Source organism: Chionomys nivalis, chromosome X (assembly GCF_950005125.1).
Source record: "Chionomys nivalis chromosome X, mChiNiv1.1, whole genome shotgun sequence".
Classification (NCBI taxonomy): domain Eukaryota; kingdom Metazoa; phylum Chordata; class Mammalia; order Rodentia; family Cricetidae; genus Chionomys; species Chionomys nivalis.
This window is the reverse complement of record NC_080112.1, coordinates 69206746-69223851: the sequence shown is the minus strand read 5'-3', so window position 1 is coordinate 69223851 and position 17106 is coordinate 69206746. Positions and strand designations below refer to the sequence as shown.

General features: G+C 42.2%; 2 protein-coding genes across 4 annotated transcripts in view; one reads left to right on the top strand and one right to left on the bottom strand.

Moving 5' to 3' along the window:
- The window catches only part of Kif4a (kinesin family member 4A), a 104860-nt gene extending 92960 nt beyond the window's left edge, over positions 1 to 11900 (bottom strand). The window contains exons 1-4 of one of the 2 annotated variants that reach the window (XM_057760005.1): positions 11823 to 11900; positions 11395 to 11716; positions 11174 to 11288; positions 1338 to 1528 (exon numbers count right to left, since the gene is read on the bottom strand). In XM_057760005.1, coding sequence (XP_057615988.1) covers positions 1338 to 1528; positions 11174 to 11288; positions 11395 to 11514 — 426 coding nt within the window. In that variant the 5' untranslated portion in view covers positions 11515 to 11716; positions 11823 to 11900. The remainder of the gene's footprint in view (positions 1 to 1337; positions 1529 to 11173; positions 11289 to 11394; positions 11717 to 11822) is intronic. The other variant, XM_057760006.1, reaches the window with a different exon arrangement.
- Positions 11901 to 11985: 85 nt separating this feature from the next.
- Positions 11986 to 16303, top strand: Pdzd11 (PDZ domain containing 11). 2 transcript variants are annotated; one of them, XM_057760009.1, is made up of 7 exons: positions 11986 to 12097; positions 12588 to 12687; positions 13097 to 13180; positions 13366 to 13422; positions 14089 to 14187; positions 14413 to 14473; positions 14622 to 16303. In XM_057760009.1, the coding sequence occupies exons 2-7, from the start codon at positions 12601 to 12603 to the stop codon at positions 14654 to 14656; spliced, it is 423 nt and encodes a 140-aa protein (XP_057615992.1). In that variant the 5' UTR covers positions 11986 to 12097; positions 12588 to 12600; the 3' UTR covers positions 14657 to 16303. The 2 variants fall into 2 exon arrangements, with proteins under 2 accessions (XP_057615992.1, XP_057615990.1); XM_057760007.1 differs by having other exon boundaries at positions 12047 to 12229; positions 14622 to 16302.
- Positions 16304 to 17106: the final 803 nt, after the last annotated feature.

Genomic DNA, 17106 nt, shown 5'->3' with positions numbered 1-17106 from the left:
CAGTTCCTTACTGCTACCACAACAGCATCACTTTACCAGTTAAAATGTGAACAATGGTTGCTTATGATGAGGAAGGGTGGAAGTTGGGAACAAGGGAAGAGCTGAAACTAATGCTTCAATAAAACAGTAAAACTTAAGTATAAAAGAGAATGTTTCATACATGATGAGCTCTACACTTATTTACTGTTATTGCTGATGTCATTTTTAACACGCTAGTTTCTCAAATCACTTCTATATTCAATTACCTTGACCAAGGCTGAATCAATCAAAACTCAAGAAGGCAAAGCTAGATGGGGTTGAAGAAATGGCTCAGTGTACTGCTCTTGTAGAGGACCCACGTTTAGTCCCTAGCACCCACGTTAAGCAGCTCACAACTGCCTCTAATTCCAGTTCTGGGGTATCCTTTGTCTCTAGCCTTGTCGGGAACCTGCACTCACATGTGCACAGACCCACATACACACACACATACAATTAAGAATAAAACAAATCTTTAGAAAATAAGGGGTGACTGTAATCATCTTTAACCTCCTAATTTTATCTCTTATGCTCTGTTAATATATAACAACTCGACATCAGGATGAACTATTTACATACAATTTACAATTAACATGCATAAATTTTGCAAGTTTAATTCTTATTCCTCAAAGCTATCACTGCATCACTGCAGTAGAACCAATAAACTAGCTTCTCAGAAGCCAAATTCTCTAAATATGCCTTATGCCTTTGGGTATCATGAGGTTAGATACAATTGGCCAATCAATTTTATACTGATATACACTACAATTCAGGCTCCTTTAAGGACAGGGTCTTTAAAATCTTGTTAGTCCACTGAATCTCTCATGTACATTATCTATCTGAGTACCCAGATCAGGGTCTGGCACATAGTAGATGCTCAAAAAGTATCTATTGAGTAAATATATATTTTATTACCACTTACATGGCATAATATTTTGCCTGATTTTTACTAACATTCTTCATGAAGCAGCAGCATTATAACTCAAGCCTCAGCAGTAAAGTGAAATGGAGCACTTTTCTGCATACTCCACAGGGAATCAGTGATATAAGCCAAACTAAAATTAAAGAATTTCTATATATTTTTGTATGGCAGTGCCAACTCTTATAACAATCAGATTAAACAGATTAATTCTAATTAAGAAAAGAACTGGGTTGGATCCAGATCCAACTGAGAAAGTAAGTTTTTGCTATCAATTTATTAAAATGCAATTTACTAAAAATTCAATTTACTAATTTGAGACATGCCAGGAAAAATCTCATTTCAATGTATTTTTCTACTCAAAGATAATCTTGAATTCAGAATAACAAGATAAATCACTTACCTCCAAGTAAGACACTTTCAGAGTAAATTCAAAGTCACTCTTTTTATTAATTTCTTGGAAGAGAAGCTGTATTACCCTGGGAATGACCCCGATAGTTGATTCATGTTCTTGCTCTGCAGTGTATGCACCTCCCATTGAATAGGTTTTTCCAGAACCAGTCTGCCCATAGGCCAGGACAGTTGCATTGTATCCTGGGAAAATAGAAGCCATATGGATAGCAGTTGCTTTCTTAAGACAGAATCCTTTAATAGCAGCTACAAAGAAGAGTTCTGTGGGTTATAATTTTATATTACTCAAGAAAAGTAAAGAAAATTACTGGTCTCAAACTGTACCACCTTTTGAAAGTCCTTAAAAGCTAGGAAGTCAAATACAGATGTGGGGGCTGAAGAGATGGATCAGAGGTTAAGAGTACTCAAAGGCCCTGAGTTCAATTCCCAGCCACCATAGGGTGTCTCACAACCATTCATAATGAGATCTGGTGCCTTCTTCTGGTGTGTAGGTATGCAGGCAGAACACTGTATACATAATAAATAAATAAACCTTTTAAAAAAACCACAGACGTGACTAAAATAATAAAGGTAGTCAAGTCATGGTAAAAGCCTTTCAAAGATTTATTCTTGAGGATTTATACTCCCTATTTCGAACAATTCTAAATTATGAAAGGTAAAAAGTAAATAGAAGTCTCAGCAGCTGTATATGAAAGCACATTCTTGTATCCCAGAATTCAGGTGGCTGTGCAGGATTAAGAGTTGGGACTGGGGCTGGAGAGATGGATCAGTGGTTAAGAGAGTAGCTGCTCTTCCAGAGGACCCCGGTTTGATTACCAGCACCCACATGGTAGCTATAACTGTCTGCAACTCCAGTTCCAGGGAACCTAATGCCTTCACCTGGCTTCTGTGAACAGCAGCCAAACATGTGGTACATAGACATACAAGAAGTCAAAATAGCCATACACATAAAATAAAAAGAAATAAATCTTTAAAAAAAAGAAAGAGATGGGATAGGGAGAGAATTTGAAAAGCAGTAACTTTTTTTTTTTTTACAACTGATGAAATCTCTCTGAACTATCTGAACATACACAGACCATATTGTCAGGATCCATGCAGAAATAGCATTTAAGTATGATTAAATGTCATATTTATCCTTTGCTTTTATAGACTATTAATAAGGAATAATCCATTCATAGATGCTCATGAGCCAGGCCTGGTAGAGCTTTTCTGTTAATGCCAGCACTTTGGAGAGTTCATGGCCAAGCTGGGTATGATAGAACACATTTTTAATCCCAGTATGCTGGAGACAGAGGCAGGAGGATCTCTGAGTTTGAGGCTATCCAGATCTACACAGTGATAGTGAATTGTAGGCCAGCCAGTATAAAACAAAGAGACCTTGTTTCAAAAAAAGAAAAAAAATTAGGACCAGATTGAGTTACACAGGAATACTCTTGTCTCTAAAACAATGTTTTAGAAATGTTTTTTTAAAAAGTCCATGATATAATGAACTGAAAAAAAGAGGTTTAAATAGCAGGTTAAAAGTAATTTAAGTGTAAATAAAAATATAGGAAAAGATCAAAAGGCTATAAATTTACATTGTGATGATTATCTGTGACTAATAGGATGGTAAACAACTTTTAAATTACTAAATGGGACGCATCATGGAATAGTGTCTGTATTTCCTATTGCCTATATAATCTGCATCGTTTGCAGACAGATAAGATATATACCTGTTTGAGCTTAGTTCAAGTATTATTTTCTACATCTATTTTTATTTTCTGCCTTGCCAGAGAATACGGAATACTACTTGTACATTTCCCTTTATACCATAAATTTTGAGTTTTGACTGAAACTGGAAGCAGATAATTCCAGCTATAACTACAGCAATATATTTAAAAAAAAACAATTAGATAATCTATGAGTTATTCATACATTAAATTATTATAACTCACTAATTTAGTATAATAATTTAGTATAATAGCTAAAGAAACTATAAATTCAAATTTACTTCAACATCTAATAAATACCTCAAAAAGTCATCCCTTATGAGAGGATTAGACACAGTCTAAAGGCAACTCTGTTAAAACAACCATTATATTTTTGTCAAAGATGTCATTTACTTTTTACCCAGATAATTTTGGAGCCTAAAAAGAAAAATCTTGGGGCTGGAGAGTTGAGTTGGCTCAGCAGTTTTAAGTACTGGCTGCTCTTCTTTCTAGAGGACCTGGGTTTGATTGCCAGCACACACATGGTGGTTTACAACTATCAGAAACTCCAGTCTCGGGAAATCCAATGCCCTCTTCTGGCCTCTCCAGGCACTGCAAGTTATGTGGTATACAAACATACATCCAGGCAAAAAACGTCCATACATAAAGCAAACAAACCCACAAACCCCACAACTTTTTAAAACATAAAAATAGAAAATGAAAAAAATCTTTATATTTTGAAAAAAAAGTAGGCCAATTTAAGTGATAACTCTGAAGTTTAAAAAAAATGTTCTGGCCGGGCGGTGGTGGCGCACGCCTTTAATCCCAGCACTCGGGAGGCAGAGGCAGGCGGATCTCTGTGAGTTCGAGACCAGCCTGGTCTACAAGAGCTAGTTCCAGGACAGGCTCCAAAACCACAGAGAAACCCTGTCTCGAAAAACCAAAAAAAAAAAAAAAAAAAAAGTTCTGGTGTGGTAATTCAACACCTTGAATCTCAGCACTTGAAAGGCAAAGCAGGCAGATTTCTGTGGATTTTAAGACAGCCTGGTCTACACAACAAATTCCAGGCAAGCTAGACCCTGTCAGAAGAGGAGAGGAGAGGAAGGAAGGGGAGGGAATGGAGAAGAGAAATCTTTCTACCCTAAGCTCTTAACCGGTAACCAGAAGTTTCTAATATATTGCTGCTATAATCTGATGACAGTCGGGCAGGATATAACATTCTATAACTTTCTACAATACCACAAATGCAGATAAGCAACAACATCTTGGGAAACCAAGTTTTAGTACTGTGTCAAAAACACTCAGGACTCTGGTACCAGGAGTTCAGAGTATAAGGGGATACTATTGAGCTGAACATAAAAAGACAAGATTTGTTCTTGCCATTAAGGTGTTAAACAAACACATGTATATCTGTGTTCATATATTCATTTATATTTTAATAAATAAAGCTTCCCTATAGATCGAATGCAAAACAGTCATACTAGTCAGCCATATAGGTCAGACAGTAGTTGCACACACCTTAATCCCAGCAGCCACACTAGTTAGCCATAGAGGCCAGGAGGTGGTGGCACACACCTTTAATCCCAGCACTAGAGAGGAATATAAGGCTGGATGAGACAAGAACTCACTCTCCTTCAATCTGAAGATTTTATAGAGGTAAGAGCTCTCTAGTGGCTTGGCTGCTTTGCTTTTCTGATCTTCAAGTTGAACCCCAATATCTGTCTCTGGGTTTTTATTATTTGTGCTACATAATCTGAATCACTTTATACTTGCCATTGTCTTCAAATAATACAGTTTAATCCTCATACTTTTCAGGGTAAGAATACAAAAGACGGGGCTGAAGGAATGGCTCTGTGGTTAAGAGAATGCACCTTTCTTCCAGATGACCTGAGTTCAACTCCCAAGCACTCATTTCAGGTGGCTCACAACCAATGCCAGAGGAATCTGACACTTCTGGCCTCTACGGACACCTGGACTCATGTGCACAAACTCACACACCAAGAGAAAGGCAGGCAGGCAGGCAGGCAGGCAGGTAGAAGACACACACACACACACACACACACACACAATTTAAAATAATAAAAAATAGATAAATAAAAAGTACAACTACTGTACTTTTACTAAACTACGGAAGTGCATTTGTGGAAAATGACCAGATAGTGAAGAGTCTAAAAAAATATTGTTTTAGAAATGACCAAAGAAAACAGGGGTGGTAGCTGGGCATGGTGACTCAGGCCCGTAAGCCTGACATATAGGAGAATGAGGCAAAAGAATTAGGAGCTCTTATGTGGCTTGATCTGTTGGGAGGACTGGCAGTGGGATCAGGATGTATCCTGGGTGCATGAACCGGCTTTTTGGAGCCCATTCCCTATGAAGGGATACCTTGCTCAGCTTTGATACGGGGGCGGGGGGCTTGATCCTGCCTCAACTTGGTATGCCTGACTTTGTTGATTGCCCAAGAGAGGCCTTACCCACTCCAAGGAGTGAATGGGGGATAGGATGGGGAGAGGTGGGGGGAGAAAGGGACAGTAGGGGAACTGAGGCTGGTATGTAAAATTAGGAGCTAATAGCTAGTCTCTACTGCATTACAGAAAGAATTCAAAGCCAGCATGCACTCGATGAGACTCTGTCTCAAAACAAATAGCAGGATATATGTGATAGGAAGGGGGAAAGAGGAAAATAAGGGTGGGGCTTTAATTGCAAAGGAGCCAGAGAGGACAATACGGGAGAGGGAGGATAGAGGGACAAATAACACTAAGGATGTTTGAAATGCCATAAGAAATTATACTATTTTTATTAATTACAAATAGTACATATAAGTGTATGTATATGCATATATAGTTTAAATGAACTTATACCATTTGGATTGGCAATGCTCCCCTTCAAGAGTCATAGATTATCTAACAAAACCCTAGTAGTGCTAGACATGAGAAACCTCCTTTCAAGTTGTTGATCAGAGGAAACAAGAAACTCCCAGTACAATACAGGCTACTGCTATTACATTCCAGAGGCTGAAGGTTAGATCCCTATTGCTGAAGACACCATGAACTTTGGACACTGGACTTGGAGGATCTACAATGGATCTGACCTGAAAGCCTCCTCCCCGGGAACTAGCTTTCATAGCAAAGGAAGGTGCTATGCAAACTGCCGAGCAAGTGAAATAACCAATAGTCCTACCTAGCTGTGAAGCTTATGAACCACAACGGCCAGCATTAACCTGATATCCCTAAAGGTTCAATAAGTGACACTCATATCTTGGTGCTAAGGCCCCCTGAACAGGAAGGAAATCATGCCTGATACTTGAAACCTAGCCAACTACCCAGGGCTAGTGAGGCATGGATCTTATAGAACCTACTAAAGCTACTTTACTAAACAAGTATAATTTCAAATTGCATTCTAAATACTTATCCTTCTACCCACAGATAAGAGAGGCCCTCACACTTTGGAGAAGCTTCTCTTTGCAAAAGATAGAGATCATTACAAGAAACTATAACTGGTCAAAATACAGAGACACATCATCATGGGGTGCTCAGCCCCAGTGGGTACATACACAACACAAATCCTCCACTTAAGGCCAGGGAACATGGCAGACAAGGGTGAAGAAAGATTCTAAAAGCCAGAGGAGCAGTAACTCTGCTGTGAGATTGTGTCACCTAGGAAAGGCAGAAAGGCTTCTCCTACAAGACGTCAACAATATAGGTGCCTAAACAAGACCCAAAGAAGGACAATACCAACAGACATGCTAACACGGAAGGGAGAAAACTCATAGGGCCCCACTCCTACACAGAGAACTACAGTCAATTAACGACTGCTGAGAGATGAATAAGTCTTTCCCAGGGATGATCCCCTTAATTGGTTATCCATACCAAGTGGTTAGTCCTGAAATCATATATAAAGCAACACTATAGACTCAGCAGGTTCTATTTACATATTATGCATTGGAGAGAGAGAGAGAAAGAGAGAGAGAGAGAGCGAGAGAGAGAGAGAGAGAGAGAGAGAGAGAGAGAGAGAGAGAGAAAACGATAACAAAAAGGGGCCATGCACTTAAAGAGAAAAGGAAGGGGGAATAATTTATTGAAAAATAAATAGGATGAGGAAGAGAGTGGAGGGAAGAAAGAGTTAATTAGATGAGAACTAAACAAAATCATGTAAAAGAGAAAAATAATTTGAAGAGAATTAGAAACATAATGGTTTTCCAAATATGCAAAAAAGCAAGAAAAAATTAACCTTACAGTGGGAAAATTTGGCAGATTAATACCTTGGCCAGAATATCAAAATGAACACCAGCAAAAATAGGGCAAATAAAAACCATGTACTGCCTAACAGGAATCAATGGGAATGCAGAAGCACACCTGTGGTGTTTATTGCTAAAAATCATACAGCTCAAATTTTATCATGTCAGATAAAAGCAAATGGACATACAAGTGCTCTGTAATCTTAAGTATCAAGACAATGAAAGTAAACAAAGATTCAAGAACTACTTTATACCTGAGGACTAAAGAACATGATTTTTGAACTAAATCCTTTTGCTATTAAAGGGTACTGCTGAAACAACTGACAAAATTTGAATAGCTCTAGGGATTAGATGGCAGCAATAGATTAACAACTTATCACAATTGATTCCAGAAAAAAAGATAGCTTCTTTAAGCCCTGGGTTCGCTTCCTAGCACAGAATAAAGCAAACCAGGGATGGAGGTACACATCTGGAATCCTGACACTTAGGTCACAGGGAGACCCAAAAGTTCAAGGTCATTCCTGCTTATTTAGTGAGTTCCAGGAAAGCCTGCACTGCAGGAGACCTTGTCTCAAAGAAAAAAAAAAACAAAACAGGTTGACAAGATGGTCTGGTGATTAACAACATTTACTCCTGAGCCTGACAACTGGCATTTGGGCCCTAGAACCCAAATAGTAAAAGAACTAACTCCTGCAAGTTGTTCTATGACCTTCACATGTTCATTGTGACACATTAGCACATACAATTCACATTAAATAAATATTTTAAAAAAGTAAATAAATGAATAAAGGCTGGGTCTGGGGAGATGTCCCAGTGGGCAAATTGCTTGCTGTGCAGCCTGAGAACCTGAGTTGAGATCTCTAGCAAGCTACATAAAAACTGGGCATGTTAGCATATAGCTGTGTAAAGCCAGCACTAGGAGGGCAGACACAGGTGGATCCTGGGGACCTGCTGGCCATTCATTCTAGCTGAAATGGTTTGGAGAGAGACCCTGTCTCAAAAAACAAGATGGAGAGCAATAGAGAAAACACCTGTTAACCTCTACATGCAATAAGACATGCATGAGCAAGGACATCTGTATACACATGTGCATATACTTCGATATTTAATATACCCTGAGACACCATATCATTTAAGTTTTGCTTTTTTTCCTTTTGGTTTCTCGAGACAGGGTTTCCCCGTGTAGCCCTGGCTGTTCTGGAACTCCCTCTGTAGACCAGGTTGGCCTTGAACTCAGAGATCTGCCTGTCTAAGCCTTCCTGAGTGCTAAGATTAAATTTTTTTAACTCTATTTGTACCTGCATGAGTTTATGTGCACCAGGTGCCTGTGGAGGCCAGAGTGCACCAGATACCCTGTAACTGGAGTTCTGGGTAGTTGTGAGCTGCTTGATGTGAGTGTGGGGAACCAAACCTGGGCTGTCTACAAGAGCAGTAATTGCATCCTTTTTTTTCTTTTTGGTTTTTCAAGACAAGGTTTCTCTGTAGCTTTGGAACCTGTCCTGGAACTAGCTCTTGTAGACCAGGCTGGCCTCGAACTTACAGATATCTGCTTACCTCTGCCTCCAGAGTGCTGGGATTAAAGGTGTGTGCCACCACTGCCCAGCTAGTAATTGCATTCCTAACCACTGAGCCATGAGTCCAGTTCCCATGGTATCATATTTAAAGGATGAAAATACATTTGACTAGCTGTTGCTTAGAAGGCTTGAGCGTATCTAGAATGATGAACTAAGATCACTGGGTAGAAACTAATGGGAGGTAAATTTCTTTTCAGTATTGAGATCTTTGTTGCACAAATAAAGTTGTGTAAAAGCTGATAAGTTCAACAGATGGATTTAAATATCTGGGGGAACACATGGTAGGAAAGGACCATTTCCTGTAAGCTGTCCTCTGACTCCCCTCTCCCACACTGTGACACACACTCACACAAAGTAACTGTAAAAAAACTGAGTTGTCCAAAAGAAAGCAGCCATTGAGTGGGCTACTTAATGACAGTATGACTTCTCTGTCAAAGAAAAACTTTAAACAGACATTGGAGGTGTGCTGTAGTGGTGCGTGTATATAACCCCAACATTTTAGGGGTAAAGACAGAAGGATCAGGAGTTAAGGGTCAGTTTCTGCTACATAACTATCTAAAGGTCAGCCTGGGATAAATGAGACCGTGCCACAAACAAGACACTGTAAGTTCATCTAATTGCTATAGTAAGGCAGGAAATCCAAGCAGATAAAGAGGAGGAAAGAAGGTGGAGTCAGGCAGACACCATGTAGCTACCCAAGAAGCAAGGGGTAACAAACTAAGAGCCTCGTGGTAAAATATGAAATACAAATGGGTTAACTTAAGGTATAAGAGTTAGATAAATAAGAAGCCTGAGGTAATAGGCCGAATGGTGTTGCAATTAATACAGTTTCTGTATAATTATTTGGGTCTAGGCAGCCGAGATGCAATGTATTTTATAACTGAAAAGACTAATATGATACAGTTCTAATTTTTAAATGAACAGCTGGTGAGGTCTGCACAAAGTCCCAGCATGGATACTCATGAAGTCCTGCACCTAGCTGAAGAACTACCAGCAACTGATGGGAGCTCAAGGGAGGAGGAACAATCACTTTTCTTCAGGGATGTGACCTGCAGAAGCTACCCATGCTCTATAAGAAGCGTCTACATACTGGCAGCACTAAACAGTCTCTGTGTTCCAAAAAAAGAGGAGAGAGTATATGTGCTGGAAATAGGGGAAGGACTGGAGGGAGATGGGAGAAGAACTGATAAAACTGATATGCTTGCATGAAATTCTCAACTAATTAAAAAATTGAATAACCACTGTACTAAAACAATTAGACATCTCTCAGGTTCTATTCTCTTTGGAATCCTGCTAATAAACTTTTGCTTCTGTAAGAAAGATTATTAACTGGCCATGATATTCAGGGGCTTAAAAAAAACTATCTAAAAAATTCTACTCATCATTCAATACCTACCTCAAAAGTTCCCTATGCTTGGACCTTCACCTAAACTCCCCAAAAAGGAGCTAGTGGCAGCCTTTGACTTGTCATAGTATTTCGTAGGAAAGCAGCAAAACGTCTATAGTAGGCGTCACTGTGTGTGTTCCCACAATGCTACACATTAAACGGGGTCTCGCTATGTAGCCCTGGCTGGTCCTGAACCCAATATGTGTAGACCAAACGGGCTGGCCTTGATATTTACAGAGATCCACTTTCCTCTGCCTACCCCTGAGTGCTAGGATTAAATGCATGCACCATCACATCCATTTCTGGCTATATTATAAACCAGATTGGGCTATAACAAACTCTGGGTGGGGGGGAGAGAAAAGAAAAAGAAAATCACGAAAACCATTTTAAATAGGTGCAAAACTTTAGGTTTTTTTTCTATGTATTCAAACTCACTTATGTAGTCATCTACCTGTTCTCTGACCTTTCTGGACTTTGAACTCCTTTTAGAGCCCAGAGGCTAGATTATCTGAATACTGAGGCTTTTCACACCAGCAGGTTGGCATACCATTAGCACCAACAAATCTATATTTTGTTTTTTTGTGTGTGTGTCTGTGAGACAGAGTTTGTTTTTTGGTGTGTGTGTGTAGCCCAGATAGGCTGGAACTCAGAAATCTGCTTGCCTTTGCTTCTCAAGCACTGAGATTAAAGGCATGCACCACCATACTCCGAGGGCTGAGCTGGCCCTCTAGTGATCCCACAACAAAAAAACATGCCTAGGTCAAAGATAAACAGCATAGTCTAAAACTAGCTTCAAAGGTAAAAAGACTGAAAGGTTTTCACAAATTTTACTAGGCTGTGGGCTTTTTTTTTAAGGAAGGAGTCTGCTTCAGCCATTCCTATCTGTAGTGCCTATATATCCACACATAATACATGCTCAAAAAACAGTGAATTAAACAGCCTCACCTTTAAATATGCCTTTTATGAGTGGAGCTACGGCTGTATTAAAGACCTCTTCCTGCTCAGTAGAGGGGTCAAACACAAAATCGTAGGTAAACGATTTATCATTACCAACCACCACCTGCAAAAGGCAAAAGATAGGCATTGGGGGTGGGGAGAACTAAAACCCAGACCACGCCCCCAGCTGCCTTTCAGCTCCAGCTGGGGCGAGCTAAACTCTTACCCACCTGAGGCTCTCCGGGTACAAAGGACAGGCACGTCTGGCAGCCCTCACTGATCTCTTTGGAGACCAGGGGGCGACAACGCAGTGCCACCCTCACAGGAATTCCCTTCACTTCTTCTTTCATGGTAGCAGCTCAGCAGGCGTCCACGCGGAGTGAAGGCGGCTCTCCGAGGGGGCACCGGAAGCTGGCGGGAGAGGGAAGGCCCTGAGGCCGTAGGGGCCCTGGGAACTCGGCGGGGCAGCCTCCCTCCCAGCGAGATCACAGCCCTCCAGTCACTCACACTCGGCCACAGCCTAAAGGTCGGTCAGTCTCAGCACTGCGGTGTCTGAAATAAAAAGGAAAAAAAACCCTCCAGCGGAGCCAGCGACCTCGCCAAACCCCTAACGTTCTAGAAAGGGCCGCGTCTGAGCTACCGCGGCCCCATAACTCACCGAACTAAACGTCCCTTTCCCGGATCTTTTCTGGCGCCCTGTTCCAACTGGAGCTGTAACCGCCAAGTTTCAAATTGAGCCCGGAGGCGCCAGCCAATCGCAGCGCAGACAGCCGGGCCGGGAGCCTGCGCGTGAGCACGCACAACGTGACGCCGGCGAGGGCTTGGGAACCAGCTCGCTGCAAGCGAGCTCCGCCCACGCTCGCTGGTAGCCAGCATCCGCTTCCGGTTCCTGGGCCGAATTCCAGGGCGCCGCGGAGGGAGGCCTGTTTGCCGGTGAGGTGGTGCTGCGTTAAGTGGTCGTGAGCGCGGGCTTCAGGCGGGAGGCAGGACCTGGATCTGGAAAGGAGCCGGTGCCGACGGAGTCCATCTGTGGACGGGCGCGTTTACTAAGCACCTCTAGAGAAGGTGGGGCGGCGCCTGGCCCCAAGCCCTATGGGAGAGAGTTGGCACTCCCTTGCTGTTTTAAAGTAGATCTTTGTAGCTGCGTTCTAATTTCCCCTTCTCTGGGTTGAAGGCGGTGACACCTATATTTCTAGAATTGTGAGAAATGAGAACATGCCATTAGAGTGCTTAACAAGGTGCTAGGCATTTAGATATTTAGAAAAATTGATAAGTTTTTTTTTTGCCCCCTTGTCCCCCTCCAATCTCAACACGTCCATGTTGCTAGGCCCATATATGGATGGCCTTAGAGTGGAACGCTTTCTAAAACAGAGAGCTTAGCCCTTTGAAAATCATTTTGTGTGCTTTGATTTCTCCTTTTCAGGGCTTTGCCTGAAATGGATACCCGGATCCCTTATGATGATTACCCAGTGGTTTTCCTGCCTGCCTATGAGAATCCCCCAGCATGGATTCCTCCTCATGAGGTGGGAGCCATCCTCGTCCCTGAATAAGGGATAGCTACCTCCAAGTATGAGATCTATGAAGGATAACGTAGCAAGATCGTGCAGCTGAATGGAGTGAATGAAGGGGTGGATTCCAAACGGGGATCCATAGGAGGCTTCTTGTATCATCTTTCCAAGGCCTTTCACACCAGTGAATGCCGAAAACTAGGAATCATAGTTTCCATTCTGTCAATAAAACAGGGATCTTTGGGGCTGCTAGCGGGTCCTGAGGCTGAACATCTCATTTAGACTGTGGTATCTGTTCCGTATAAACTGAGTCTGTGACTTTCTCACTTCCTAGCCCTAAGTTAGCTGGTTTATTGATGTTCTAGAAGAAGGTAGGTGTAATTAAGATTGGCAGTAAGATTTCTGAGGTTGCTGTGTCTTGCAGAGAGTGTACCACCCAGACTACAACAATGAGTTGACACAGTTTCTGCCCCGAATCGTCACACTGAAGAAGCCCCCTGGTGCACAGGTAAACTTATAGAGGCTGCTAATCTCGCCTACATTTTGGCCATGCCAGAGGTTGGACTTGGTTGGGGCTTGAATGTGAATTGGGAAGTAGGTGGCCAGAAAAGCTGGTGCTTCCGTAGTGTCTCGTTTTCTTCTGAGTACACTGATGTTCCTACATATTCTTGTGTCTGTGGTCTTGTCTTACAGCTGGGATTTAACATCCGAGGAGGAAAGGCCTCCCAGCTAGGCATCTTCATCTCCAAGGTCTGTGCATGAATATGTGTGTGTGGCAGGCTGTATGGCTAGCTACTTTCCTTTTAACAAAGGGGATTTATTAAAATACACTGGTGCCCCAATAGCTGGGGAATGGATGACCGGTGGAGTCATAGAATGGGCATAACAGGAACTCACCCTTTCCTTCTCAAAATTGCATTTGGGTCAGGTGTGGTCAGTAATCTGAGGACTCCAGAGGCAGGAGCGGGAAGGTCAGGAGTAGGCAATAAGAATCTATAAAGTAGGCTAGGTGGTGGTGGTGCACACCTTTAATCCAAGCACTCTGGAAGCAGAGGCAGGTGGATCTCTGAGTTTAAGAACAGCTGGGACCAAACAACAAAAAAAGAATCTATAAAGCCAACTGCATGCCTTTGATCCCAGCACTCGGGAGGCAGAGGAGGTGAATCTCTGAGTTCAAGGTTGCCTGGTGTACAGATCAAGTTCTAGCACTACACAGAAAAACCCTGTCTCAAAAAAGGAACCAAAAAAAATAAACCTATAAAGCCAGAAACAAATTGAGAAGCAGATTTCATTTGGCAGCCGGCTTATCTCCCTGTAGTGCCACAGAAAATGGCACACTTGAGCAACCCTGAATTTCCCCTGCCGTTTGCTGGAATTACTCCATCTCAGTTACGTGTATTATCCCTTTACTAACAGGTCATTCCAGACTCTGATGCACATCGAGCCGGACTTCAAGAAGGGGACCAAGTTCTAGCTGTGAATGATGTGGATTTCCAGGATATTGAGCACAGCAAAGTAAGCATAGCACATGGGCTATAGTCGTATAAGAAGTCATCTCAGGTAGGACAGGCCGGACGGGATTAGCTTTATCTGTAAGAAAGCATCTCTTCAAGGGAAATGCACCAGAAGAGAGCAGCTCTCGGTGACCTAGATGTTTGAAGTGGCATATTACATTCCTTTGGTATGTTTCTGTCCTGGGTAACCTCTCATCATTTGTACAAGCTGCTGTGTTCCTTCCAGGCTGTTGAAATCCTGAAGACAGCCCGAGAAATCAGCATGCGCGTGCGCTTCTTTCCTTACAGTAAGACAACTTTTTTTTTCCTTACATGGCAGGGCTCTAGGTACATAGAACTCTTTTTAATATGGAGAACAGCAACCCCTGGAAGTTGGGAATGGGGAAATTGGGAGCTCAGCCCGAAAATAATGTGGTGTGTTCTTTCTTGCCCCAGATTATCATCGCCAAAAAGAGAGGACTGTGCACTAGAGGCTTGCAGCCCATAGCCCTCCATGTGGAATCTGCCCGAGCAGGCCTGCTAGCCCTCTGAGATGCAGTCGGGAAATTCTACTCTCAGCGCCTTCCTGGCTTTGCGGGTGGGGAGGATGGGGAGCAGCTTACCAGCTGCGTTCTATATCAACTGTACTGTCCTTGGAGTTCCCCTAGTTTCCTAGGTGAGTTTCATTCTGGAAAAGGAGAAAACTGGTGATGTTTGTAACCTGTGTGGAAAGCCAGCTGGAAAGCAACTGGCATTTATCAGGTACCACAGATGGGTCACTTAGCATTTTATTTGTAGAAATCAGAAAGAGAATCTGGGGACCTTCCATCGGATTTGCCTAGCCATGCCACCTAGTCCTTGTACATATACTTTGGAGTCCCATACACTTGGGAGACTCTGAAGAGACACTGGTTTTGCCCCTTCTTCCTCATCCCCCTAAAGTAAAAACACAGTACCAAACAAATGTGGCTTGAGTGATACTATATGAATATAAAATACCACTGAGTAAAAAAAAAAAACCTACAACAACCAAACATTGAAAGAAACAGCAACATCAAACCTATTTTTTTTTTTAAATTTCTGCCTCCTCCCCGCCTCCCTTTTCCCTCCTCCTCCCCCCACTCCCCACGACCCATTCATCAAATCTATTTTACAACTATCTGTATCTGGCTAGAGTACTTGGGAAGTTAAAGAACCTTAGCTGTAGAATAACCAAGGGATGCCTAGGGTCAAGGACCCTGCAGGCTAAAACTGCCCCTTCCCCAGGAGTGTTAGGCTGTCTGCTACAGGGGCTGGTATTAATATATTCTCCTTTCCCATGTTCTCTGATCTGGAACTTAAACCAAGGAAGTAGCATGGATACACTGCTTCTCACAAGCCGCAGTAGGAAACTGGTTCGTGATTTCCCACTTGTAGTTTGAGTAGAGCTAACTGCCAACTTCCTCCTTTTTCTGACCCCACCCCCAAATAACTTTTTGTCATCGTAGATATTTAGTGACTGACCATTAGATACTACAGAAATCACATCTGTGCAATCTCCACTGACATCAAAATACCATTCAGAATTTAAAGTTTTTTTATTCCCTCTGAAGAAGGTGCTGCTGCAATGAAAGCCCAAATTTTGACTTAAAAATCCCACAGAGTCATCAAGATGGCTCTCTGGGTTGACAATCTGAGTTCGACCCCAAGACCCACATGGTGAAAGGAGAGAACTGATTCCCAAAGTTGTCTGTTGCCCTCCACCTGCAGGCTTTGGCATGCAAGCACATACAAGAGTCCTGGGGAACTGAACTGAATCTCCTAATTCCTTCTGGAGAGTGAATCTTTGGTTTGTGGGAGGACTAGAAATCTACCTATTTAAATAAACAAGTTAAATCAGTTTTTCAAATGGATGACATGCAGAAACTGGCTCTTCCCATGAATCCTACCCCAGCTATACTAAAGGTATTGCTCGAGGCTCAGTTCTGTTATTGGCACTGTACCTTTCGAACAGAGCTGGAAGTAGAATTAGTTTGTCTTCCTGAGAAATCCTCTAAGTTGCTCTGCTGACCCCCAGTGGCCATCTGAGAAAGAAAAGCATGGACATTTCCTCAAAACCTATTAGCTGAGTCTACCAAACAATGTTAAAGTCAAGACTCTTTCCGTGGTTAATAAATTTGTGTTGAGTTTTTTTTTTCCCCTGAGACAGGTTCTTGCTACATAGTCCAAACTGGCCTTGGACTCAGGATCTTCCCGCCTCATCCTCTGAAACTCAGAGATCACAGATGTACACCACTACACCAAGCTGTGTTTAACAAGTGTGTGTGTGGTGTGCATGTGTGTGTGTGTGTGGTGTGCATGTGTGTGTGAAGGTCCAAATCAACTATTTCCTCAATCACTTTCCACCTTATCTTTTGGAGACAGTGTCTCACTGAACCTGAATCCTTTTATTTGACTGGCTTGTTTGGCAAGGAAGTCCCAGGGAGCTTCCTCTCTCTGCCTCCCCATCGTAGAAAAGGGGGATGGTGTGGAAATATGTCAGAGCCAGAGGATAGATAGAGCTTTCTTCTGTCTCCTGGATGTGACATAGCCTTGTAGTCACGAACACCACAGCTATGGCTACCTGCATAAGAACTTTTGAGATTAGTATGATGAGCTGGGGGAAGCCCATAGAAGCTTCTTGTAAAGATCTTGCTCTAGAATAGCATTTGTCAACATGTAGGTCACGACCCCTTTGAGGGGTTGACCGACCCTTTCACGGGTCACCTAAGACCATCGGAAAACAGACGTTTTCATTATAGTTCATAACAGTAGCAATATTACAGTTTATGAAGTAGTAATGAAGTAACAAAATAATTTTATGGCTGGGGTCACTATAACAGGAGGAACTGTATTAAAAGGTCGCAGCATTAGGAAGCTTGAGAACCACTGCTTTAGGACGAGGTTCACAAGTAGTCATTTT

Coding starts and splice junctions, on each gene's coding strand:
- Pdzd11 (XM_057760009.1), top strand. CDS start 12,601: ATGGATACCCGGATCCCTTATGATGATTACCCAGTGGTTTTCCTGCCT. Junction 13,423..14,088: donor TAGGCATCTTCATCTCCAAG/GTCTGTGCATGA, acceptor CTTTACTAACAG/GTCATTCCAGACTCTGATGC. Junction 14,188..14,412: donor AGGATATTGAGCACAGCAAA/GTAAGCATAGCA, acceptor TGTTCCTTCCAG/GCTGTTGAAATCCTGAAGAC.